This window comes from Scyliorhinus canicula, chromosome 22 (genome assembly GCF_902713615.1).
Source record: "Scyliorhinus canicula chromosome 22, sScyCan1.1, whole genome shotgun sequence".
In the NCBI taxonomy this organism is placed as follows: domain Eukaryota; kingdom Metazoa; phylum Chordata; class Chondrichthyes; order Carcharhiniformes; family Scyliorhinidae; genus Scyliorhinus; species Scyliorhinus canicula.
Window position 1 is genome coordinate 3,639,207 of NC_052167.1, and position 27,853 is coordinate 3,667,059.

At 42.4% G+C, this 27,853-nt stretch overlaps 1 protein-coding gene across 6 annotated transcripts; it reads left to right on the plus strand.

The window, feature by feature from the left end:
- Nucleotides 1-51: 51 nt before the first annotated feature.
- LOC119956015 (heterogeneous nuclear ribonucleoprotein D-like) lies at nucleotides 52-27,853 on the plus strand. 6 transcript variants are annotated; one of them, XR_005458574.1, is made up of 9 exons: nucleotides 54-388; nucleotides 11,576-11,744; nucleotides 19,405-19,563; nucleotides 20,223-20,354; nucleotides 20,552-20,645; nucleotides 22,720-22,887; nucleotides 25,375-25,487; nucleotides 26,754-26,839; nucleotides 27,471-27,853. XR_005458574.1 is itself a non-coding variant. In XM_038782711.1 (8 exons), the coding sequence occupies exons 1-7, from the start codon at nucleotides 90-92 to the stop codon at nucleotides 25,449-25,451; spliced, it is 1,098 nt and encodes a 365-aa protein (XP_038638639.1). In that variant the 5' UTR covers nucleotides 55-89; the 3' UTR covers nucleotides 25,452-25,487; nucleotides 27,471-27,853. The 6 variants fall into 6 exon arrangements, 5 of the variants coding, with proteins under 5 accessions (XP_038638641.1, XP_038638643.1, XP_038638642.1 ...); XM_038782711.1 differs by lacking the exon at nucleotides 26,754-26,839 and having other exon boundaries at nucleotides 55-388; XM_038782712.1 differs by lacking the exon at nucleotides 26,754-26,839 and having other exon boundaries at nucleotides 57-388; nucleotides 20,552-20,636.

Here is a 27,853-nt window from a genome sequence, read left to right on the forward strand (position 1 = left end):
TGTCAATCAGCGGATGGGCGGGCGGCCCTGGCGAATCCCCGCCCCTTCCGGTCCCGCTCGCGGGTTTTGTTCTCCCAGGGCTGCTCAAGATGGCGGACGGGGCGCAATTCGCGGAAAACGGCAGCGGCGCGGTGGCCGACGGCTTCGACGGCGCTTTCTACAGCTTCGGCGGCCCGGGCGGCAGCGAGTCCTCGTTCGGCGGGGGTGGAGGAGGACCCGAGTCCAAACCGGGGGCGGCGGGCGAGGCCTCGGGCCCGGGCCGGGTGGGTGACGGGAGCCGGGATCAGCAGCAGCCTGCGGCCGGGGCAGGGCCCGGGGGAGCGGCCGCTACGCTCAAGGAGGTGGAAGGCTCGAAGATCAACGCCAGCAAGAATGAGGAGGATGAGGGGTGAGTGAGGGAGGGGAGGCCGCGGCTTCACATTGAGCTCCGAGGCCGGGCCCCGGGCTGAGGCCGCCCCTTGCTGCTCTCCAGCACATGCGCAGAGACTGAGGTTGGGAACAAGCTGCATTGATGTAGCGCCTTCCCCGCCAGCACACCACGAAGAGGCCATTCGGCCCATCGAGTCTGCACCAGCCCCTTGGAAAGAACCCATCCCCGCGAGCCCCCACCCAACCCATTGGCCATTAAGGGCAATTTATCACGGCCAATCCACTTAACCTGCACATCTTTGGACTGTGGGAGGAAACCGGAGCTCCCGGAGGAAACCCACGCAGACTCCACACACAGGCCGGAATTGAACCCGGGTCCCTGGAGCTGTGAGGCAGCCTTGCTTGCCACCTGCCACCCACGTCCATAAGATGTAGGAGTGAAGGTTTGGCCCATCGAGGCTGCTCCACTTTCAGTGAGATCCTGACTGATTTCCATAACCCTTTATTCCGTAGAATCCTTACGGAACCTTTTGACCCATGGAGTGTGCACTGACCTTCTGAAAGAGTAGCTGATGTTAAGCACCCCCCCCCCCCCCCCCCCCCCCATCCTTGTAACCCCACCTTACCTTCATATCTTTGGATTTAAATCGGTCTATCTCAGCCATGAACATATTCAACAACCCAGCCTCTGGGGTACGGAATTCCACAGATTCACCACCTTCTGAGAGAAGAAACCCACCTCATCTTAGTCTTAAATGGGTGACACTTTACTCTGAGATTCTGGTCCTTCACTCTCCCACGAGGGCAAATTGTCATCCAAGGTGCCAGGGCGAGCTCCTCTGCTCTACCTCAAATATCTAACTTGGTGTCTCTTCTGCAAGGTGATGCCTCGAACTGTGCAGCACTCCCTCAATACAACGCATTAAGTTCTGGAGAAGAGTCACCCGGACTCTAAATGCTAATTTGGTTGTTCTCTACAGGCCCTGCTGAGTTTTTCCAGCATTTTCTGTTTCCTTTATACCGCTGGCTCTCACATTGTCCTGTATCCTTGTGGCAAAGTATAGATAAATAGTGGAAATCTGCAGTAAAAACAAAAAAAGTCCATATTGTCAGATCTGAAAACATTTATCTTTTCGAATACTGGTGGGTACACTGTGCATCTGCCGCAACTTTCTATATTTGATTAATGTGAGTTATTTTTAATAGAATCTATGCTGGCTCTCTGAAAAATCTACTCAACTAATTCTGTTCGGCTGCCTGTCCCCAGAGTTCTGCAAATTTTTCATTTTAAGTATTTATCCAGTCCCCTTTTGGAAATTAGTATTGAAACTGCTTCTCATACCCATTTTGGCAGTGCATTCCAGACCATCAGAGCTTTCTGTTACAAACTCTCAGCTTCTTTTGCCAAATCATCTTAAATCTGTACCTTTCTTTCACCTGTGAAAATTGTTGTTCCTTATCAAAAAATACTTCTAAAGATTTCCCCCTCCTCTAAAGAGCACAATCCCAGCGTCTGCAGTCTCTGCACAGTTGAAGTTTGCTAAATTGTCTCTGCTATCGGGAGATGGTGTTTTTTTTAATGCATTCTTTCTCGGGGTTGCACTGTGAATGTAGGGGCTGATCTGATGCTGTGTGAGGAAGAACAGGCTGAGCTGGTCTGAGAGGCAAGCAGTGTGATGATTAATCTGCTGCTGGGCTCTGAGCAAAACTGCATAAAGCTTTTCAAGAGCTCTGTTAAATAATGAAACATTTAAATAGTTTCCGTATCTACCGAAGAAACATGTTGGGTTTAAGCTACATTAAAAACCAATGTGATTCCTGAATGTCTGAGTGGTTGCCATTTGTCACATTCGTTATCATTTTGCTGTAACCTATTTTTCAAAGTTTAGCTTAAGTTTCATGTGCTATAGTGCTGGCTGCAGTGCTTTGTGTTTATTGCGTGTAAGAGTAGTTTTGAAAAACTTGACGTTCCCGTCATTACAGCAAGTTCACAATATCAGCTGTTCCAGTTTGCTGAAGTTCTGTTGTGTGAACTTGCTGGTTTTGTAAAATGCTGACTAATCTACTCTCCAGACATTGGATGTAGGTGTGATGTCTAGGGCACAGTAACTTTTATGAGCCAGAGTTCAAAATTTTACTTGTGCGGGGCTGTTGATTAAAGAAAGGCCTTCTGTTGTGCTTGGATACTGCCCTGAACTGCTCATATTCATGCCTGAACCATATTGATTAGATTGGATCCTTATTCCGAAAGGATGTGTATACATGATGTATGTAAGCCCTTTTAAAAAGAGCACGATGTAATTGAAAATTTCCAAAAAGTGCTGATGTTACAAGGCCGGTTTTGATCTCGCTGCATGTTTTTAAAAAAATATTTTAAAAAATAGATTTAAAGTGCCCAACTCTTCATTTCCAATTAAGGGGCAATTTAGCATGGCCAATTCACCTATCCTGCACATCTTTGGGCCGTGGGGTTGGGACACACGCTGACACGTACAAACTCCACAAGGATAGGGCCGGGGCCGGTATCGAATTTGGAACCTTGGCGGTGTGAGGCAGCAGTGCTAACCACCGCGCCGCCTATGTAAATGCTGCATTGGGATTGTTTCTTGGTCCTCCATTTGAAGCTTGCGATTTCGCGCATAAAGTCACTGCGATGACTGGGAATTGAACCCGGGTCAACTACTTGGGAAGCAGCTATGCTCACCACTTTACCACCGAGGCCCACATCTCACTGCAAGTTAGAATGGGGGGAAAAATTCCACATTTCGAATTTGAGTCATTGGGACTAATTAACCCTTGTACTGCTGGTTTTATGGAAATTACACTTGATTATTCTTTGCTCAGCTTGTGCTCTTTGCAAATGCTAATTACAGTCATTGTGCTCTTCAGACAACCTAATTAGATTTTGTTGGTGCAACAATCCTAAACTATGAACAATTTTGCACAAATATGGAAATATTTTAGTTCCCCCCCGCACCATGCTCACCCTTTTACTTTTTCCCTTTTGCAGTTTTGTTTTAACTGGTTTTATTTACTACTTCTGTTCTAACGTTTTCTGTTTAATATATATATATAATATATATATATATATATATATATATATATATATATAGTTTTTTTTAAATAAATTTAGAGTACCCAATTCATTTTTTCCAATTAAGGGGCAATTTAGCGTGGCCAATCCACCTAACCTGCACATCTTTGGGTTGTGGGGGCGAAACCTACGCAAACACGGGGAGAATGTGCAAACTCCACACGGACAGTGACCCAGAGCCGTATATATGTATATATAGTTTAATATATTTTGCTCATCTTTCCTGTTGGAAAGTTCTTTAATGCCATATCAGAAGAATTTATTAAAGCATCGCCATTCAGTTTATGAAAATTTCCTTTCACTAGCCCAGCACTAACTGTCTTATAATGGACTCTATTTTGCTTACTTAATCTAAGGGAAGATTTTGTACAAATGCTATTTGTTTCACCAAAGATTGTGCCAACTCCAGAATATTAATTTAGTGCAATTGTTGTTCAGCCTTGCGTAGAAAACACTTCTTGACTCACCCAACCCACAGGAACACATTGTGTTCTGCGGAGTATTTGATTGTCCCAGCCCGTCCGCATGTCAGTATAAACTACCTTCCCATTCTAACCGTCCAGGTTTTTTCCTCTGAAAGTCCAAATGATGTAGCATCAGCTATTCCAGCTGAGCGTCTGTTCCATCTAATTTGTGGATGGATTTACACTTCATTGGACAATGTTTGGTTTAGAATTTCTGTCCTAGTCCTAGCTCTCCAGTCAGTGTTAATCAGCTATTTCCATCCAATTGCCCATTCCCCCAGCATTTTGAAAACCCGGCTTGGAGCTTGGTCTTCTCTTTTTGAAATTGACTTGGTTATATTAATCTCTCCACTTAAGAGGAACTGAACAAATTGTTACCTTGGTAAAGCCACAAGGAAATGGGACACAGTGCTGAGCTAAATGTTTCACTGTATTTTTTTTTGGGAAGGTGTCAAGTCTCTATCCTTAGGGTCACATGCACCTCTCAGCAGTCTGGCTTGTAGTTCCCAGATACCTGGTTTTCTTGTGCTTTTGAAAAGGGTTGTCTTCGGTGCTGCTGTCTCATTAGTGAAGAAACCCCAAATCAGAACACCTAACCTGTTGGTTGCAGAAACTTGAGGTGTGCGCAAATTATTGGAAACTTGGCCTGAAGTCGGGTGGGTGACCTGGAGTGTATGCAGCTCAGTCAGAAGCGTGGAAACCCCTGGCTTAGAGCCCTGGGTTCTGGTATGGTCCCTGCTGCTTCTGAATCATCCATTGGATCAGTGAGTGCTGTTTTACAGATAGTTCCTCAAAACTGCAGTTTTTCTCATGCTGTAAACAAGGTCAGCAATGCTTGATTCACATTGTATTTCAATGCAGTAATACACACCCTGTCGTTTGATCAGTTTTATTGATCGCCCACTCAATTTCCAGTGAACAGGAAACGACCATGATGAATTACCTTTCCTTTTCCATATTCTCCCATGGGTATTCTTTTATCGGATACATGTGTTTAATACTTCCTGTTCCAGTATGGATTATTAACTCCTTGTATGGTAAAACTAATCCGCCATTTAAGTCATCCGCTCAGTTACTAATTACTTATTCTAAATGTGGTCCAGCTGCTTTTGTTTCGCCCACTACCGAGACTTGTACAATTTCAATGTAAAGGAAGCACATTTTCTGACCAGCTTTTTTTGTTTTGACTAACTCATGTCAGTGGCCTTGGCGCATGCGGTGAGCTTACTTGGGAGCTATCGTCACCATTTAGTGAGAGCCTGTGGAATTGGGAACTATATTGCTGCTTCTCACAGCAATTATGCCTCAAACATGACTTGTATTTGTGCGCACATTGTGGAGCAATGCTGTGCTGACTGTTGTGAATAGAAACAGGTGATTTTGGAGGCATTTATGATGTCCTGACATTCTCCATATGGGCATGCGTTTATTTTATCCCCAAATAAGGTGGCCTGAGGGAAAATTCAAAACCAGTATAGTGTTAAACTGAGAGTAGTTGAGGCTGCTATTCGATTGGTTGATTTGTGTTCTTCCAATGTAAGTAGAGGTCAAGTCTTGCTTTCACCTTTGTTCTGGAGTGGCTTTTTCTTCAGTAAGAGCGCTCCTCTGGACAGCAGTCTGTTTTTAAGATTTGATCTCTCCTTTAGGATACAGAAATTATTGGCAAAATTTGCTGGTAATCTCTGCTCTTTGCCTCCCAATTCATGTTGAAGAGACTAGTGTATATGGATGATTCCAGAGAATTAGGTTGACGCGTGCACAAGCAGAGGGATCTTTTGCCTTTGGGAAAGCTTCAATGAGCAGTCATCTTTCTTTTGAGCAAGGGAATATTCTGGGATATTGGTATTAACATAACAGTGGCTTGGTCGTGGCTGGCAGTCCAGAATTCCATTCTCTTCATGCCAAATTGTAAGGTTGAATTCAATCAAGGTAGTAAATTGTGGGCTGAAAAGGTTTTAGAAAGCGAGCCCAGGGAAGGAAACCTGTGCTATACCTAGTCTGGTCGACATGGGACTTCAGTCCATGTTAGCTGTGTTCCCAAATAGCCCAGTAAACCATTGAGTTGTGCGCAAGCATTCACAATAATTGCCGCCTTGTCGGTTGCACCCACAGTCTGAGAGCACTTCACATTCCGTAAGATCAGCTATTGTAAAATATGAAATGATATGTGTGCTTTAGTTAGATCCTTGCTCTGTTCATGAGTACTTGCTCTGTATGAGCAGCTTTGGCTAAAGATAATTTTGTCTACTTAGTTTTAATACATGCCATTAAATCTTATGCAGATTTGATCAAAAGGTGTGGATGCACTGCTGACATTGTGTTGAGTGCCTACCATCCTAATACCAAACAGCTTTTATTGTAAACTCTGGAGTCCTGCTTTGTATTTGGCTGCCCTTGTCTCAACTTGAGCACAGGCCACGTCCTTTACTAGGCAATGAGATGACTTTCTGCCAAGAAATGATTTATGCAGACAATGACACTAGGCTGTCACAGCAGGCCCTGAATATAGGAAGTCAACCTTTCTGTGAATATATGTCTTTGAGATAGAACCCTGTATGAGGACTTGGATTATGCTGATTTCAATACCTGGTGCGGAACCCCAGAATTTACGACAAGGACTCAATTTCTGTAACATTGATGGGGGCACAAAGCCATCACATGCTCTCCTGCACAGGCCGTTAAACTGCTGAAACTCAGTTTGGTATGGTCATTGCTGGAAGGAGCTTTCAACATTGGTGTCTTCTATGATGGGATAGAATGGAAGAAAGTGGGTGCTGCTGAGATCCTGAATTTTTAACTGTCCATCGCCAGATCTGGCTGGACCACATCATGTGTTATTTGGTCTCACTACCTCCACTATCAAATGTTTCATTTAATTCCAATCTACTTCCCTTACATCCTCACTTTCAGTACGTGCAATGACTCACTGTGTTTAAGACCATCAGTTTAGCTGCTACTGCTGCCATCCCTCTTTGCCTACCAAAGGCAACGCACCTCAGAAGCCACCATTATCTGATCGTATGCATTTCTCTCCTGATGGATAAGCTTCTCTCAGCGCATGATGCCCAGCTCTTGTTGCCTTAATTCCCATCTCCACTATTGGCCATCTAACTTTCCTTCCTGCCCACAAGCTGGCCAACATTGTAAATCACTTTCTCTCTCCCTCCCTCCCTCCCTCCCTCCCCCCCTCTCTCTCTCTCTCTCTCTCTCTTTCTTCTCCCCCCCACCCCCTTTCTTTTGAAAACCACCATCATGAGCCCTCACCATGATTTTCATGACTCAATGTGTGAATCCTTTGAATTAAGTTTCATTTCCAAAAGGATCTTAAGTTACAATTGAGATCCTCGTTGACTAATAGTCCACCATCCCTCCCTGACATCTGCAGCTTATGACACTCTGGATCACATCCTCCTCCAACTCCTCTCTCTTATTATCCAGCTCCATGCGATTGCTCTTGTTTGGTCCATTCATACCTATCCAGTTGTAGATAGAATATTTGAAATAATAGCTTTGTCCCTACCCCTAGGTTGCTACTTATCATTGGCCCTCTCTGGCACTGATTTACACGTTGGCTGTTCAACTCAACACTCCAGGTTCAAACTAACAGATATAAGTCTTTCCTCTCTGGGTGAGAATTCTTTCTGAAATCTGTTTGGGCAGTTTGTTTCATTCTTGGTAGCATGGACAGAGAGTACACAACTGCCCCAGACTTGCTGCTAATTGACAATCTTATCCAGATACACCACAGGATGGCTGGCACAGGGAAACTGAAAAAACTGAATTGAAAGCAAGTACTGCTAAAGTTGTAGGGAGAATGGGAAAGAGTGCTCAGTGTCAGTGTTGCAAACTTGTCTCGCGTGTAGTGTACATACTGGTGTATTTACTCAATAGTCTCTTGAGTTCTGTGAAAGGTACAAAGCATTGTACAAAGGTACAAATTTGTTCTCTGCCATTAACCACCTTAAATGTGAGTTGGTAATTTGATCATAAGGTTGATGCCTGGGACTGGAAATGGATGGCAGGAGGGACATGTCAAAACACAGCCAACCAATGTTAGAAGAGAGGATGCTGTGGACAGATCCTTAGGGCTGAAATGTTTCAGGTGAGGAGTAGAGAATTTGAAAGCGGATTAACAGTTTGCTATGCAGTAGGACATAGAACCAGTGAAGGTTGGCCAGGATGGAGGTGAAGTCGTGGCCGAGTGATTAAGGCGATGGACTGCTAATCCATTGTGCTCTGCACGCGTGGGTTTGAATCCCATCCTCGTCGATCTTTCATCCACCCTTTTCTAGGGGCTGATTTAGCTCACTGGGCTAAATCGCTGGCTTTTAAAGCAGGCCAGCAGCACGGTTCGATTCCCGTATCAGCCTCCCCGGACAGGCGCCGGAATGTGGCGACTAGGGGCTTTTCACAGTAACTTCATTGAAGCCTACTCGTGACAAGCGATTTTCATTTTATTTAATTTCAAGTGTGCGCAGGCTTTTGTGTCGGACAGGGTTCTCTGGACAAGTTGAAAAGTATATAGGTTAGGGTTTGCCAGGACAGTAATAAAAGTCGAGGGCCAAAGGGCCTGTTCTGTGCTGTACTGTTCTATGAAAGTCCTTTCTAATCCCTGAGCCAAAAGATTATGTTTTCATTTCATGTACTAACATTCTTGCTCCATTTATACCCCAGTACTTGGCTGTGCTTCAAGTTCTAACTACAAATTCATACGGGAGTATAGATAGGATGGACTTTGAATACTTGTAGCTGCTTTATCAAATGGGAAATGTAAACTATTTGAAAAGCCACCCAGATATTGCATAGCTCTGTAATATACATTCATTTGAAATTATTTACTATGGCGTGAAAAATGTAAGAATTGCATTCATTTTCCTTTTTTCTCTACTATTCTGTCTTTATCATCTCCTCCCTAACAGCACATTGGGTGTACCTGCGCCACATGGATTGCAGTGGTTCATCCTTGCGCCACCTTCTCAAGGGCAATTCGGGATGGGTAGTACAGGCATTGCCAGTGTCGCTCTCATCCCATGGGCAAATTAAATAACCCTATTAATTTAATTTAAAGTTAATTCTATTCCAATACTATATTGCCATTTATTCAAATTACTTTAAATCATTCAAATAATTGCTTGGCAGCACAGAACTTCAGTATTACTGAAAAGAGAGACAGGTCGAAACTTTTCAGCTTGCACTGATCGGAACACCGCATGAATTCCAGCATAAGGGGAAAACAACAATTTATTCTGTTGCCACAGAGAATACACCAGTTGATAGTGACTGACATAATTGTCGAGTTTTGTTTGAAATGTAAACAGGAAGCTTCTAGTATACGGTCTGTTTGAAATTTGTGTTATTTGAATTTTAATGCTAGTTTGATGTTAGGTATGTCGGCCGTATGTCCCAACGACTGGTGAATCATATCAGGTAGCATGTCCCAGTAGCTGTTCGCAATAGGCAAGGTACACACCATACTCAACAGAATTCAATACATGGTGTCCAACATTAGACGTGATTCCGAGATTGGACAACATTTGCTTCAGTGTACTAAGAATTACGCTGACAGACAATTTAAGATTATAAATTGGGCTCGCAGAGTTGGACATCTGCGAGCACTGGAAGCTACATATATTAATATACGCACCCTGTTTTTTGCAGGCAGAAAGAACATGTGCACACATTTCATCTGTTGCGGCTAAACACAATAAGCAACCTCCATTCATTGATTCATTCCCCGGGGCAATGCCTTGACCAATTGGTTTAAATTCTGAAAAATGTTTGGCGGTCATCTGTCAGTTGCCATCAGCTGTTGCATGCTCCATGGCAACGCGGGATATAAATTGTTGTTTTCCCCTTATGCTGCTATTCTTGAGAAGTACCCTGATTAGTATGAGGCAAAAAGCTTTGCCATGTCTCCTTTTTTCAGCAATACTTAAATTACTCACTTTGTTTTAGCTCCACTTTACTTGTTTTGGAGACAGGAATGGATTTAATACAAATAGAAGACTGGACTCTAGTTCTAATGGCTGATTTTCAACTCTAAGCATGGAGACTGAACCTAAGCAGTGCTGGACCTAAGCAGCCACCTGAAAAGCTTCATGACACACTGCAGTCCTTTTGTATGACTGCTCCACCCTCTTGTTAATTGTTGGTTGATCCTCCCTTTCGTGGCACTAATGCCCTTCATGAGCCATGGTTTCTCCTGCATAGCTTTCTACGTGCAGGCTTTCCAACTTAATGTTTACATTTGCAATTCATCTTGCTGTCTATCACGTCAAGACTTTGAATCTCATTCTGAAAGAGTTTAATGTTGGATCCGGACGATTATCAGACTGTTGGCACTATTTTGCCAAGCTGGGCGTAGCAAACATCAGGCTTTAGTAGTGGCCCAGTAACCCGTGCTTGACATGTTAACACTGCAGTTAAATGATGAGGTTCTGATTTGAAGAAATAACTTTTAGTCGTTTCAGTAATTTGTACCGTGAATTTTGCCAACCATTTTGGAAATTCCACTGTGCTTTAACCATGTAAGCAAAATATGTATACTTGCTAGTCCAGGGATTTTTTTGGTAGCAAGGACTAAGCCTGGAGATGAATCTAACAAGGAGCAGCAATTAGTGAGCTCCTTTTACTCTTTGGCTGTCCAGGAATCACCACAAAGTTAAAGACCAGGGGACATAATAACCTCAAGGACAATTCGGGGAAGATTTCACAAAATGTTATCCACGATAGTTAACTGGAAAGTGCACACCATTGTGGGCATTATCGAGAATTGACAGCAGAACATCAGGACTTTGCAGAGTACTGTATTAGTTTGTGAACCTAGTTTCTCAGAATCTCATCTCCACATCTGTCCACTCTTTTGGCCTCTTTAAAAAAAATATATAAATTTAGAGTACCCAATACTTTTTGTTCCCCAATTAAGGGGCAATTTAGCATGGCCAATCCATCTACCATGAAGATCTTTGGGTTGTGGGGGTGAGACCCACGCAGACACTGGCAGAATGTGCAAACTCCACACGGACAGTGACCCGGGTCCTCAGCGTCATGAGGCAGCAGTGCTAAGCACTGCCCCTCCCCCCCCAAGCCTATTTTAGTGTAATGTGGATTGAATCAATAAGGAATTATGTTAAGTTGCCTACTCCAATTATTGCCTGCATTCTGTGAATGTAATTAAATTCTCATGAACAAAGCTTCTTCATGCCAGCTCTTTAATTCTCTCTGTTTTCAGACCTGCTTGGAGCAGTTTTCATTTGTGTGCAGGACGTGGTCAGTACTCGTGTATTTGAAGGTACAACTCTCAAGTCCTTAAACTATGGGGAAAGTGCCTGATGAAAAGCTCTTGAAGAGTCAGTGCCCCTGTTTTTATTCCTTGCAGAATGAATAGCCATGTGGAGTTTGATGGAGAAAGCCCATATTTGTAGGTAAAGTAACATCGATAACGTTAGCTTGAGACCCAAAACAGAGGAGGCACAATATGGACATTCATCTCATATAACCAGGGGTTGACGGTGCACTGAAATGGCAGTGGAGGAGACTACCAACATTGGCAGTGTTGTCCCACAACCAAACCTAAGTTACTATATTTGTACTGGCGCTGATTTAAAAAAACTGATTTACCCTTCCTTTTTATATTATCACTGTGCAGGAAGATGTTTGTTGGTGGACTCAGCTGGGAAACAAGCAAGAAAGATTTAAGGGACTACTTTTCTAAATATGGAGAGATTGTAGACTGCGTAATCAAAATGGATCCTGTGACTGGGCGTTCGCGAGGATTTGGGTTTATCCTCTTCAAGGATCCTGAAAGTGTAGACAAGGTAGGATTCTGTATTCACTGCCAGTTTTTAACCTGACTATCCAGGTTAAATGAGGAATCCTAACTACTTGAAATGACTCAAATGTGACACTGCATAAGGTTGAATAGTAGGGCTTTTGGTTTCCATTTTATTTTCTCTCCCTTTTTTCAGGTCTACTGATGCCTACACCATCCTTTACTCAGACAAGCTGCTCCTGGGCTTCTTCCAAAGCCATTTGAGCTGTGTGATTGTAAACATAATTCATGTTTGTTAGATTTCCCACTGTCTAGAATTTGCACTGGAAACCATTTAAGAAATAAAATTGCATTAATATAATGCATTATATGTCAGGGCCTCCAAATTACATTAACTTTAAAGAGTAGTGATTGTTTTCTAGACAAATGTAGCTGCCAATTTCTGTGTGGCAGGGTCCAACAAACAACAGTGAAATTAATGTATGGTTTTTGTGTTGGTTGAGGGAGAAATTATGACCACAATGTCAGTAGAACTCCTTTCTCTTCAGCTAATAGTTGATCTTCAGTGCTTACCCGAGCAGGCAGTTGAGAGTGTCTCATCTGAATATTGGCGCCTCTCAACAATGCTGCATTTCCTCAGTGCTTCAGTGGACCGTCATTCCAGGTTATCTGCTCGAGTCCATGGGTGCAGTGTGAAGACACAACCGTTTGACTCCTGATGTGAGGCTTCGACAATGCCTGAAAGACTGATCAGCTGAGTGGGATCTGAAGGGTGCGTTGCATTTGTCAACCATCGTGGGGGTTCCTCAAATCGGAGCTACCAAGTTGCCTTCATATTGGGTCAAGATGAGATGTGACAATCCTCAGTCAGTTCTGAGTTGTTTGTCTAGCATTTGCCTAGAATGATTGTGGTTCTGAACAAATCTCAATTGTAGATTTTGTAAGAACCTGCCATTCACTGTGGGGAAAATCCATAGTTACCTCAGATTTTCTTTTTAAAAAACTCCTGCATTTTGAGATTTTCAATGGGTATGTCAATGTTGGGAAATGGATAACTATTTCCTTGTCACTCTTTGTCCCTTTCCATTTTGAAGAATGAGTGTTCCCTGCGGTAGTGGTGCAAAATAAAATTTGTCCGGTTAAGCTTGCAAATGCAATTTATAGAGTTTTCTTTTGAGCATTAGCCCCAGGGCTGTGCGTGTGAGAACAAAGTAAAACTTGTTTTCCACCATCTACTGCTCACTGAACTTATTTGCATTGGGGGTCAGATCTCTTAACAAGTAAATTTTTTTAAAGATCAAATTTCCTTCATGAATCCTGAGGTTTGGATTCAGTGCAGTTATTGGTAGGAATTTGTATAGCATCAGTCTGATCCAGTATGCTGATACACTTCACTGGTGTTGTGCAACATGTGGGAATTTTACAGACAGTAAGTTAAATGTTACTGCCATAATGTCATGATTTTTACCAGCAATATTTAAAATAAATAAATTTAGAGTGCCCAATTCATTTTTTCCAATTAAGGGGCAATTTAGCGTGGCTAATCCACATACCCTGCACATCTTTGGATTATGCAGTTGAAACCCACGTAAACACGGGGTAAATGTGCAAACTGCACACGGACAGTGATCGAGGGCCAGGATCAAACCTGGAATCTCAGCCCTGTGAGGCAGCAGTGCTAACCACTGCGCCATCGTGCTGCCCTCACTGGCAATATTTAAGGCTAAAAGCAAACAAACAACTATTCCTACCTAAAGTTGCAGTAAGTAATAAAGTAAAAACAATCAATTTCACATGCTTCTCGCATTCAGCCTCAAATTTGTTCCATTAGATCAAAGCTGATCTGTGCCACAACATAATTTCCTGTACTTGTTTTAGTTCCCTGACCTTGAATACTCTTACCAAACAAAATCTTGTACAGCTTGTTGGGGAAAATGGCACCAAATTTCTGATTTCCTTTTGTGTGAAATAAACCGTCTGATTTTATTCCGAACTGGCTCAACTGTAGTTTCAAGACTATGTCTACTTCTGCATTTGACCCCCCCCCCCCCCGCCCCCCCACTACCCACAAAGTTTCACTATACCACATCAAATCCCTTTATTGTTTTGAACATCTTATTTTTTTAGAGAATGTCTCAAACAACTAAAATTCAAAAAACACAAACCAAATTTATGCAATATGTCCTTGTAAAGGAACCCTTTCAGATCTGATATCATTCTGGATGATCTGCCCATCACCCTGTCCAAGGCCAGTATTTCTTTCCTGTGGTGTTTATCAGCCAGTGGGTTATTTTTGAAATGCAGTTACTGTTAATGTTACCAAACCAATTTGTGCTGTACATTGATCCACCAGTTGATCCGCTGTTGATGGTGATGGTGGAAGTGTGAGATATGTTAAATGAAATGAAATGAAAATCGCTTATTGTCACAAGTAGGCTTCAAATGAAGTTACTGTGAAAAGTCCCTAGTCGCCACATCCCAGCGCCTGTTCGGGGAGGCTGTTATGGTGCCGTAGAATTTTACTCTCAGCTGAGTGGGGCTTTGGTTCAAAAGAAGGCACTGTCAACAATGTCATACGCCCTCAGAGCTACACTGATATATTGGCCTAGAGTGTTTTCTGGTTTGAACGGGGAATCAATTACTCATGAACTTTTGAGTTGAGAGTTGTTGAATGTTACCAGTGCACCAAGCTGACACTAAGATAATGTGCTGGAATGCTAGATATTCTGCGGTTGTGTGCGGATTTATGCTCACAGCTCATAATCTGTGTTGCTGTACAAGGGGCTGCTATATTGGCTTGGTGCCAGCATTACACGTGCCTGGGAGCAAAGGCCCTGGTATCATGTTGGCTTAACCAGAGTAAGGTGTGGGAGACCAAAGAAGGAAGCGTAATAATACTTACAATTTAAAAAATGTCAGAAATCTGGAAATGTAAGCCAAGAGCTATAAATTTCAAGACTGGTTTGCTCCCTTGTCCAAGTTTTAAAGTAGCCACAAATACAGTAATCCCAGTGTGAATTATTGCAAACACGTTCATACATATTGTCTCCTTTTACACCATTGTTTAGTCAGGAAGGCATGGGTTTTGGACCTCTGCATTCTGGAATTCTTCCTCATCCCTACCGTCAGCCTTTTCACTCATTGAATAAGTGCCATCGTCCTGGTTTGCTATTTTTTTTTAAACGGTTGTTGGTTTTCAGTGCTCGTTCTTGCATCACTTCTGATGATGGAAATTTGATGCTGGTTGTGTAACTGCCAGAAGCAGTTAACATGGCAGAACGTGCAAGGAACCTATACTGTACGTCTCGAAGACTCAGTTGTAGCTGATTCTGACCCTGTGCTTAATTGTCATCAGAGATCACTGGGTAACTATTGGAATTGGAAATCCAGGTATTTTGTTCTCCATCACCAACACTGGCCTCTAGAAAAATAAGCAATGTTGAGATTTATTTTCTTCACATGGTTCATTGCTCGTACAGCTGCTGAAATAGTATTAACCTGTGCTGACCGGTGTGTGCCCCTTGTGCTAATGGAATCTATATGTACGTTGTGGCATAGCCCCTGAAGGCAGTAATTCCATATAAACAGGGGAACTTCCACATCTCTGGGTTGAGGAACGCCATGCTGCATTTTCTTAAGGCCATGTGGGCTGTAAAAACATGTACAGAGGTCAGCATAAGATATAATAACTCTCTGTGCCAAATGAGGCCAATTACCAATTTCTGGATCTCACCCCCTCCCTGGTATAAGCCATGTTAATTCAGAATATTTTATTGTGGAAGCAATTCTGCAATATAATCAGACCTCTATGAATGTAAGAATTGTTACAGCTTTGGCCCATCCCAACACTTGCCTTGTGATAGCAGCAAAAGTGTTGTTTTCGTAAATTGATCGCTTCCCATGCACTGAAATGTATGCCTTCATACATAGTGTCTGAGAAAACCTGTTAATTGCCATTTCTTTCTTAGTTTAAATAATGCTATTCACAACCACCTAAAGGATGTTGGCAGATAGTCTGCTTTAATAATAAGAATCTATTATTGTCATAAGTATGAAGTTACTGTGAAAAGTCCCCTAGTCGCCACATTCCAGCGCTTGTTCGGGTAAGCTGGTACGGGAATTGAACCCGCGCCTCTGGCCTTGTTCTGCATTACAAACCAGCTATCTAGCCCACTGAGCTAAACAGTGATGCTGGTTGAGCGGTAAATATCGTATGGCAACTTTTTAATGTTCATCTGAGAGTACAGGCGGTGCCCGGGTTTGACATCTGAGAGGTGGCATCTCCTGCAGTGCAGAGCATTGCCAGCCATTAATCATACTGGGATGTTTACCCACTTTTCTTTTAAATCAGGATCGGGCCCATGGAGGGAAAATGACGGAGCCGGGGGGAGGGGCTTGAGTGGAAGAGAGTGAATGTGCCTTACTCCCAGTCTTACTCACTCACCACCCTGCAAAAACTTATACACATGCACCCACTCATAGTGAGTGAGTGAACACCCTAAGATTGTCAGTGAGCCAGACATATGCACACTTAACCCGCTCACCTGGTCATTTTTATTGATTCCTCTATTCAACGCATCAAATTAATGCCGTGACATTGCCTTAATTCCGCTTTGCAATTTAAAAAATGTTCTTAATACCTCAACTTTAAAAAAAAAAATTCAGTTGATGTGCCAAATGTTATAGAACATAGAACATAGAACAGTACAGCACAGAACAGGCCCTTCGGCCCTCGATGTTGTGCCGAACAATGATCACCCCACTTAAACCCACGTAACCCGTATACCCGTAACCCCATTAACCTTACACTACGGGCAATTTAGCATGGCCAATCCACCTAACCCGCACATCTTTGGACTGTGGGAGGAAACCGGAGCACCCGGAGGAAACCCACGCGCACACGGGGAGGACGTGCAGACTCCACACAGACAGTGACCCAGCCGGGAATCGAACCTGGGACCCTGGAGCTGTGAAGCATTGATGCTAACCACCATGCTACCGTGAGGCCCCTAATCTTCGCACAATTTGTCCGTCGGCCCCTTTGATTGAGGAAAAAAATGCAAAGAGGTTTTAAATGGTGGGAAATAACAAAACATTTGATTAAATTTGTTCTGAGGACATGGGTGATGCTGACAAGGGAGCATGTATCGTCCATCCCCAGTTGCTAGGTGACCGGGGTTGTCTGCTGTTGATTGGTATGGCTGGAGCCCCTATGATGATGGGGCTCCCACAATACTGTCAGGAAGGGATGTCCGGAGGTTTTTGTAATTTGAGTGATAGGATGGCGATATATGTCTTATCAGATTATATTGTGACTTTGATGTGATGATCTTCTTGGTTGTGACCGGTAGTTTCAATCATAATGGTGCAACAGTAATGGAGTCCATTAGCAGGGAAGGCAATTGAACAAACTGCCCTGTCCTGGACTGTGTTGAATCTCTTGAGTGCTGCTGCAGTTATTCCCATCTGAATGTCAGATCCGGCCTTGTAGATGGGGCGAGGCTTTGCGGGCGGGTGGTGAGTCATTCACTGCAGAGATGACGGCCTCTGCTCAGCTCTTGTAGCCGAGGTATTTATGTGGCTGGTCTTTTCGTTGGGACTCGCAAGATGTTGATGGTCCCATTGAAGATCAGTTTGGTATTCTTTCATGGAATGTGGGTGTCACTGGCTAAGCCATCATTTTTTGTTGTCCATCCCTAATTGCCCTGTAGAAGGACTGGGGTGAGCTCCTTTCTTTAGCTGCTGTAGTCCATGTAGTGTAGGTACACCCACTATTGGGCGAGGGTTTCAGAATTTTGATAGGAATGGTGATCTTGTTCCAATTCACGTTGGTGTGGCTTGGAGGCTGACTTCCAATGGTGGTGATGTTTCCATGCATCTGCTATCCTTGTCCTTCTAGGTGGTAGAGGTTGGAGGCTTGGGAGGTGCTGTCAAAAGGAGCTTTGGTGAGTTGCTGCACTGCATCTTGTACACACTGCTACTAATGTTTGTTGGTGGTGGAGGTAATGAATGCTTAAAGTGGTGAATGGGCTCCCGGTCAAGCAGGCTACTTTGTCCTGGATGGTGTCGAGCTTCCTGAGCTGCACTCAGCCAGGCTATTGCAGAGTATTCCATTGCACTCCTGATGGTGGACACTCCTGAAGGAGTCTGAAGTTGAGTAATTCACCACAGAATTCCCAGGCTCTGGCCTGCCCTTGTAGCCTCAGTATTTGCATTGCTAGTCCAGTCCAGTTTCTGGTCAATGGTAACCCCATGATGTTGATATTGGGGGTTCAGTGATGGGAATGCCAAGGGGGTGGGGGTAGAATGGTTGAATTCTCTCCTGTTGGAGGTGGTCATTGCCTGACACTTGTGTGGCGTGAATGTGACTTGCCAGCCTGAATGATGTCCAGCTCTTGTTACATCTGGGCACTGACTGCTTCAGTGGGGTGAATGTTTGTGCAAACCTGTCTGGTGTCCTGTGGCAAGCTGGCATAAGACTGCTTCATTGGGGGAGGTGTAACTGAAGTTGAAGAATGGAATCCTTGGCAACCAGGCCCATTCCTACCTTCTAAAGGAAGCAAGTAGTTGAAGGTGATTGACTGAAGAACAAGTTGAATAATATGTGGCAGCTGCAAGACTGAATGGGTTATTTAAATTGCTGCAAACAAAGATGGAATACATCCTCGAATGATTAAAATGCGTTTTTAGAAGTGTTGATGTTATGTAGATCTTCAGAATGTGACGTTGTGGTGAATTATGCAGATGATCAATCCAGTGGTTAGATGAAATGGGAGTGGAGTGGCCGGCAATTTAATTCACTGAGATCCCTTTCATGCTCTGGCTGATCTTGAAGATCAGATGTCACTCCGAATTCACTGGGGCCCGCACCAGGAGGTGTTGATGCATGGCTAACATAGTCTTAACCCCCAAACACATGTGTTCGTCCATCAAATAAATTGAATTTGCTTGTTCTGTTTTGGTGATTCTCATAACTTTTGATAGAACTGCCCTAACCATGTAACAGCCTTTATCTTGATTTGCAGGTAACAATAACAGTATTGTTGTGGAAATGAATTAAAAGATATCATTTTAGATTAATGCTTTTTATTGAATGTACGGTTGGGTTTGGTCAATTAGGTCTATTTGCTATCCATGCACAAATAATATGCTCGCCTTAAGAGGTTAAAGAAAAACAGCTTTTACGTGACGATACTCTGTTTAACTGGTCACGTAAATATATAGCATCCATTCTACTTTGCCACAGCCATGTCCTCTACTTTGAAGCTTTAGGTTGTCTAAATATTCAGGACCCTCGATGGTAAAACTGGCTGTGAATAACCAAGCTTGGTTAAACTTGAATTGCTGGCCGAAAGTTTGAGCAGTACTGAAACTGAATTGTACTTTATCGCAGCTCCATTTTTAACATGTGAATTTCAATAATCGTGTATCATTTTAACACAAAAATTTAAGTGGCAGCTGTTTTGAGTTAACTTGAAATAGTTCAGTGACCTTCAAGCATGAGTTAACATCACAGGTCTTCAATTATGTGAAGCAATTTAAAAAATAAATAAATAAAAGGGTCAATCTTCCAAAGACTTTTGTGTTCAAAAGGATTTCACTTGTAAATTTTAATTCCTGCTCTCAAATGAAATAGTAACTTGCTGATTGAAGTACGATCCATTCAACCAGCACCATGTAAATCAGTCTTTTGTTTTAACATTCAGGTATTGAATAAGGAACACAAACTTGATGGGAGAGTTATTGATCCCAAGAAAGCTCAGGCTATGAAGGGCAAGGAGCAAATCAAGAAGATATTTGTTGGTGGCTTGGACCCCGATTGTCCAGAAGAAAAAGTGAGGGAATATTTTGGAACTTTTGGAGAGGTAAGACCGTGGTTCATTCAGCAACTGATGGGATGCATATGTGTACGCAAATCTATTTTGTGTAGTAAATATAGTCAGCATTAATAAATGAGTCTTGTAGTCTGGAAACTTGAATCAATATGACATTGATTGCTTCCAGTAAGCACATGAAGATTTTAAATGTTCAATTTTTGTTGCGTCATTTTATCCCAGTTCTGTGGTTCCAACCATTTCCCCACTAGTTGTTGTTTCCAAGTGCTATTACTGAGTTTTTGTTTAATGGTAGCTGTGTGGGTTAATTTGCCTTTTAAAATGTCCATATTTCTGCACACGAAAGCTCCTGTTTAAATGTTAAGTTTGGCTAATGTTTCCCCTCTCAGTACTTTCAGCCCTATCACAAACACAGACTTTTATTTCTTACAGGAAATTTAAATCGGACGGCAAGTTATTTGGAGTCATGTATCCTGATTGTTAGATAATAGATTGTAATGGAGTTTAGTCTTTAAGAGGGGAGGGAAGAGCTTTATTTGGAGAGAATTTCGAGTATTGGAACTACTTTGCTGATGAAGTCCTGCCACTCGCAATCTGATTACACAAAAGGACAACAAAGTTGTTTGCCTTGAAATTTTTAAACATTGCTGCACACTTGAACAAAATCATTTGTTTTGTCCACTTCATAGATTGAATCCATTGAACTCCCCATGGACACAAAGACCAACAAGAGAAGAGGATTCTGTTTCATCACATTCAAAGAGGATAACCCAGTGAAGACAATAATGGAGAAGAAGTTCCACGATGTTGGAACGAGCAAGGTGTGGCACATTTTGCAATTGTGATTATGTAGAAAGTGCTTGTATGACTTGGATTTCTCATGTCCAGAATAAGTGACGATCCAGTGATTGTTTACACGATTCCATCCAAATTCTCTTGTGTTTCCGTATAAGTTCTGCCATCTCTGGTATATGTTGTCAAATGTAATTGTTGCTCTCCCTCTGTTTGTTCCCAAAAGGTTGAAATCAAGTTGGCCCAACCTAAGGAAGTGTACCAGCAGCAGCAATGGGGAGGACGAGGTGGATTCACCGGCAGAGGAAGAGGTAGAGGAGGTATAATGTATTGCCATCTTCGCAGTGGAAAGCTACCCCTGTTACAGGTCTGAAGTCATGACCTGGAGCTTGTGTTGTCGAGGCACAATCCTTGAATTCTAGCAGTTATAACATGGGGTTTGTGTAAAAAAAAAACACTGCTGCACACACACACATGTACAACTTTGTCAGAATATCTGTTCAGCAGTGTGAAAGAAATTGGAGATGATCGGATGTGAAAAATCCAAAAGAAGTAAATAAAGCCTTGTGATCAAAACTTGAGGTTTACAAAAGCCAGCTGAGTTTACAAGACTATAATTTTCAATACAAGTTCATTTAACAATGCAGATGTGTGCGTTTTTTCTAACATTGTGGTCGTGAGAGTGTGAGGCTTGGTAGCTGGTCAGAAATGGACCACTTGTCGATTTAGGACACATTCATTTATGAGTGCTCCACGCTGGTGTAGCATAATTACTCTTGAGTACGATGGTGGTTTTTGGCTCTATCCTTGTTCCTTAGATCCAAGCTCCCTGAACCAACTGCATGAACATAACATTTTTGGGAGGCAGTGGTATTGTTGCTGAATAAGTAATACAAAGATCCAGGGTAAGCTCTGGGGACCCGGGTTCAAACACCCAACATGGCAAATGGTGAAATTTTTAAAAATCTGGAATTAAAAGTCCAATGATGACTGGAGCCATTGTCGATTGTTGTAAAAATTAATTCTCTTACGTCCTTTAGGGAAGGGAATCTATTGTCCTTGCCTGGCCTATATGTGACTCCAGATCCACAGCAATGCAGTTGACTCTGAAGTGCCTTCGGGAATGGGGAATAAATGCTGGCCCGGCCAAGCGATGCCCACATCCCATGAACTAATAAAAAAAAAAAATTCCTGCTCTATTATAACTGCTTAGATTGCCCGTTAGTCTCTGGCTGGACAAAAGTTTCAGCCATGTTTTAAAAAAAAAGTATTTTTATTAAGGTTTTGCAGAATGTTTCATAATAAAACAGTAGTAACAATAATAACAAAACAAACTAGAGTGAACATTCACATAGTGCAAAAAGAGAATATACAATAACAATTAAATAGACATTACCCCACGCGACCCAGTCTTCCCACACCATCCCAGTGTGAAGTACACGTTTAAGAAGTCCCAAATTATCTCCCCTACAATTAATGCAGTGTGTGGTCACCTTCATGCAGGCAAGGGTTGCCTTCATTACATCCCAAATTAGATGAATGGAAAGCTTATCTGATTTTTGTTGGTGATCTGGAGGAATGTTCGCCACCACATTGGAAAACTCCGGGCTATTCAATAATGCCACAGGATAATGGAGCTCAAACAGGTGGGCGGGTCCTCCACTTCTCTCAGCTGAAAGATGAGACTTCTGATAATGTGGCAGTACCTCGGTAGAAATTTCAACTTGGACTATTTGTCAGAGTTTCGAGAAGGGCTCAAATCCTCGGTCTTCTGCCTTGTGATAACAGAATAACTACCCTGAGCCAAGCTAGTGCTTTTTTCTTCCCCTCTGATATTCGTGCATCTAATTTGCAGCTGTTGAGAATTAGAGAATACGTGGATTCCTCCAGGAAAGATGGAAAACGCTGCATGAAAATATTTAATGGCCTCCCTGCAGGTCCCTGGAGACCCACTTGAATCTCGATTTTTGCACTGGAAAATATAAGTAGCAGCAGGCCATTCTGTCCTTCAAGTCGGCTTCGCCATTCATGGCTGATCTACTTCGATTTTAACTTCCCACACTATCCTGTTTCCCGTAGTCTTTTAAAATCTATCCGTTGCGATCTTGAATATGTTCAACAGCTGAACAGCCGGAGCCTTCCGGGACCGAGAATTTTAAAGATTCACAACCCATTGAGTAAAGGAAGTTCTCCGCATCTCGGCCCTAAATGGCCAGCCCTTTTATTTTGAGACTTAGTTCAAGAGCTCCCAGCCAGGGGAAACTTCTCTCAAGCATCTACCCTCTCAGGCCAGTGTAAGAATTTTATATAAGGCAAATTCAGCCTGTCAGAAGCTATAATTGTGAATGATTTTGTTGTTTTGAATTGCTAACTGTTTGTGTTTGCCATTTCTAGGACAAAGCCAGACCTGGAGTCAAAGCTACAACAGTAACTATTGGAACCCAAGCTATGGAAATTATAACTATGGCTATAACCAGAATTATGGTGGATATAGTGGCTATGACTACCCAGCATTCAACTATGGCTATTATGGTTATGGACAGGGATATGGTGATTATAACAGTAAGTTTCATGGACCAGAAGTTGCTTCTCAATACTTATTGCCAAAATCCAGTAAGTAGTCCCTTGATCTGTCAATCCGCTGAGTTGCTGGTGTCAACTAATCTGCAGTGGAGAGGCAAAATGGAGAGCGACTTGCTTTGTCTCTCGAGCAAGTGATTATTGGCAGACCTAACTCTCGTGGTGGGTGACAGAGAAACCCACAGTAAGGTACATGGCCTGGAGAAGCCTGAAAAGGGAAGATGGTGGAAATACCTCCTTTTATTAAAAAAAGTGTGCAGTTTCACCCAAAACTTTGATTGGATCTCTTGATGGCTCTGCTAGTTGTCAGTAGCTGAATCGTATAGACTAGGAAAGCTATAGTATGCCATTAGTTCATCTCCATTTGGACAGTGGTAGGTATTAGAGAGATTGCTTGCATTTTGATAGCACCTTTCCCATTCTCGGCACGTCCCAGAGATTTTCTGCACGGAATTAATTTTTGGAGTGTAGCCACTGACATCATCAAAGACCCGTGGCCAATATGTGCACAACAGAGACGCAAAGAGAGCAGTGTTGTTCAGGGATAAATATTGGGCAGGGCACTGGGGAAGAACATCCTTGTTTTTTCAAGATTGCCATGGAATCTTTTTTGCCAGCCTGAGGGGGCAAATGGAGCTTTGGTCTCACCCTTCAGTGGGCCCCTCTGACAATGAAGCACTCCCTCAGTACCGCACAATAGTCGCTGGAGCCCCACAACCTGACTCAAGTGGTGAGAGTGCTACCACTGAGCCACATCTGATAGCTTATACTGGCATTAGCGTCAGATGCCCCAGGAGAGTCCAAGGGGCATATCGCCCAGGATTTCTGCCTCTGGTTTGCTATCTGACAGTCCCTTCATTAGACATTGCAAGAGAACTGGATCAGGATTGGCCACAATGTCTCATGCTGTCAAATAGCTTACCGTGGCCATGTCGGCTAAGCCCTGGTAGCAGAGGTCCACTGGTGCCCGTGGAACCATAAGGCAACAAGGAGTTACTGCCCCTTGGGAGATGGGAGTAAGATATTTGCCCTCAATTTTAGTGCCCTGACTTCTGGTAACTCCCTGTTGTGCCCTTGGAAAATTTATAGCATTCCAGGAATCACGCTCTCTGTTGTGAATTTGCCCCATCATGCTTGCCTGCTGTAGCAGGATGAAATTCTGGAATCTCTTTAATAATCCTATTCCTCCCCATGTCTGCGTGGGTTTCACCCCCACAACCCAAAGATGTGTAGGTTAGGTGGATTGGCCACGCTAAATTGTCCCTTAAATGGGGAACAAAAATTATTGGCTACTCTAAATTTATTTTTTTTAAAAATCCTACTCATAATTCCAAAATATCCCCGGGAGTGATCTTTAACGATAGACAGTGTGTCATAAGAATTGCATCTAATGTGGACCACAGTGGAAACCAATTAAAGAATTGATCACCCACCCAACCTTGGTCACTGAGCACGTCTGAAAAGAGACTTAAAAGGTTAAAGTTAAATCTTTTGAGGGTGTTTATCTGAATGCAATGTATCTTCAGCTTGGGAAGGCATCTTGCATGGTACCCTCTGAGATTAGTACACCACAGACTTACACAGCTACAGCTCAAACTGCCAACGTACCATACAAAGTAACAAAGACCACAGAGCTTTGTTTGGAAAAATATCTATAAATTCAAATGAAACGCAAGTGCCGACTGTCGGCACGGCTCTGTTCAAATTGGTTAGAGCAGTGCTGTGCATAGACAGATCATTTCCATTTGAATTGAACTCGTAGGCATTCTCAATGTTTAGTACAAAGGAATCTTTCTTCTTCCCTGCATACGCCTTGATGGAAAGTATGCAGGGTTGACCAGCTGGATTTGATCCCACATCTTTGTGATCACAGGAAGCAGGTTCCTCGTTTTGGTCTCTTAATTGATGCCATGAAAATGGTCCGTATTTTCAAAGATTGGCACACTGCCCAGATATAATTGAGCTGTATTCCATGCATCTTGATGAGAAGGTTTAAAGATTGGAGATCCTCACCATGCCCAAAGCCAGCTCTGTACTTCCGAGATGTGGTTTGTCCCTGTTACGTAGGAAAACGTGGCAGTCCGTTTGTACACCAGGTCAACAAAGCAGCAATGGGATAAATGGCCACTCTGTTTTTTGGTGCTGGCTTGAGGGATGAATGTTGCCCAGAGCTCCCTGCTCCTCTGAATAGTGACGTGGAATCTTCTCTACCCATCAGAGTAGGCAGATGAGGCCTCTGCCTACCATCCCATTTAGAAGATGGCACGTCTGACTACGGCCTAGGTTTTGTGTTCAGGTCCGAGAAGGGGCGGAGGTCTCTCTGCCCCTTGACTGAAGAGGTACGAGTGCTGCTGGCTGAGCCAAACTGACAACCGAACAAAGGTGTTGGGTGAACAGAAGTTTAATTCAAAAGGTAGTCAACAGCTTGAGAGTTGACAAATCCTTTTCTTCAACTAATTTTACTTTCAGGTCAACCAGGCACCTATGGTAAAGCTCCTAGGAGAGGAGGAGGAGGAACTGGCCAAACTCAGTATAGGCCTTACTAGATGCCTTGGGCCTTTCTGAAGCTCTCCATGAACAAGGTAAAGCCTATGTTTTGCAGGTATTTGAGGAATACATGCACAGTTGTAATTGAAAAGCTAGTTCAATGCTTTTTGGTTTCAAAATGGTTAAAATTGCCCGTGCTCTTTTCAAGACACCAAAATTATATATATTTTTTAAAAAGCTACTCACCATAAATTATCAGAAGCCTTTACTGTTCCACTGACCTGAAAATAGATAATTTGGTACTCTTGTGGAACCTCTTCAGTGATTGATTGGACATTATTATTTCACTAACTTTCATCAGTTTTTGAGTCCTTAAAAGCATGTGCTATTCTTGTGCCATGCAAAATAATGGCCTCACTGATTGGTTGGAGTGACTAGAACAATCTTTATTTTGGTTTTAATGCCTTCTGGCAACTTTTGTTTGAGTGGTAAAGTTGAACTCTATTTTGCTAAAAGCCTGAATCTCTTCTCTTCTTCCCCCCCCCCTTCCCCACCTTTTTGTTTTCGAATCGTTCAATCATGGGATCATGGCTATGTTCTTGGATCTTTTTTTCTTAAAGAATTGGGTTAATCTGATATTTGATTCTAATTTTGCCGATCATTCTGATGGGTAAAAGTGACATTTCTAACCGCAATTGAGACCGTGGGGAAGTTTTGAATGGATCGCAGCCAGGCATACGAGTGGGGAGAGGAAGGAGGAGAGAGACAGAGAGAAGGACCGGTACCATAGTCTGATCCATTGAACTGCAGACTCCTGGTGATGTACAAAAAAATCGATATGCTGCTTCATTTTTAATTGTTTGTTGCCTGTGGAGCATAAAGCTCCTCGATCACGAGCATCTTGCAGCGTGCAAAAAAAAAATGAGAAGCTAAATTGTGGATTTCTGCTGTAGGTAATAATTGCAACATTAATGAGATGAGCACCCAGAACTTTGGCTAAACTGAATTGGTATCCATCACCTATTTGCCTCCAGATTGAACTAGCTCTTTAATCTGTGTTTAGTAATCTTAGATTCATAAATAAATAATATTTTTATGATGCAATTATAGTCAATTTATTGTAAGTATTAAATATGGGCATAACATTTTTTATTCTCCCATTTAACTCTTTCTTTTGAAGTTTTACATAAATATATACAGCAGTATATAGTGTAAGGATAACCTAGTCCTGTTTGAACACTTAATGGGTAAAAGATCTCAGGTAATGTACCATAATGGGTTTTAAGAATATCAGAGCAACAGCCGGATAAGAATTCTACCAGTCTAATTCTGACTTGTACCGTTATGTTTGTACCTGCCAGTGGGAGCTTCATTGCAGGCCATGTCACCATGACCACACGATTCGCACAAGCCTGCACATTGTGGACAGAATTCGAGATGCCCTTTGGTATGGTCTCTTCCAACCTTCTGTCTCACCATAAAGATTAAAGACAGTTTTAAAAAAAAACTCTAATTATACACTTTCATTCACGCAGACATTGTTTTTCCTTTTTTTAAAAATAAAATTATATAGTGATATTTTCTTTACAGGCTCAAGTTAAGTGGTAATATAGCCATGACCACCTGTTCCTTCAGTGGATAAAGCCGTTCTTACACATTGTGCTTTCTATTAATAGTGTGTAATTTGATAATGTACTACCAATTGCTAAATAATGCTTGCTTTTTTTCTTTCTGTAGCACAGTAGTGATGAGTGACTCATGTCTGTAATGTTAATGGACTTGTATATTACAGCATCTTCGTGTGTGAAATATAGTTGATGTCTTGTAAATGCAGTTGGCTTAACAACTGAAGGCTGGGCCCAAGAGCATGGAGGACTTGGATAATTCCTTGAAGATACTACCAATCAAACAAAAAAAACATAGTTTTTGCTCTTCAAATCTGCTAAACAAATATTGACAAATAGAATAACCATGTCTCGGCCAGCCCAGTACTTCACACGGTTAGTGTGTGCTCTTTTCTTTAAATAAAAGCTGAGGTTAAAGCTTAACCTTTCTGTGTTGTCCCTTCTGTTTTCCAGGTGGCATCAAGCTATTATGACAAGAGGGAATAGACATCTTTTGAAACCCTTTAAGAAGTGAAGAAACCTGTCACAGATTTTGTTTTGCATTATGGGCAGTGTTGGATCTGGTGGACTTCTATGCGTTTCCTTTGTAATTTTTAAAATGCAAGTAATATTTGACTGTGACATTTTTTTTGTAAAGGGGACAAAGTTCTTGTGTGAAGTTTTTAAACTAATATAATGTACCACCATTTAGTTTTACTGCTGGTGAGCACATCGTGGATCAGTGTGGCAGATGTAAGGGGAAAAATGTATTTTTTTTTTTGTTGTATGAGCTCTGTGAAATATTTCCATTTGTAACTCCTCCTGCGTGATTAAATAAAAACGTTTGTACATGTTCA

Coding starts and splice junctions, on each gene's coding strand:
- LOC119956015 (XM_038782711.1), top strand. CDS start 90: ATGGCGGACGGGGCGCAATTCGCGGAAAACGGCAGCGGCGCGGTGGCC. Junction 11,745..19,404: donor ATCCTGAAAGTGTAGACAAG/GTAGGATTCTGT, acceptor TTTAACATTCAG/GTATTGAATAAGGAACACAA. Junction 20,355..20,551: donor ACGATGTTGGAACGAGCAAG/GTGTGGCACATT, acceptor TGTTCCCAAAAG/GTTGAAATCAAGTTGGCCCA.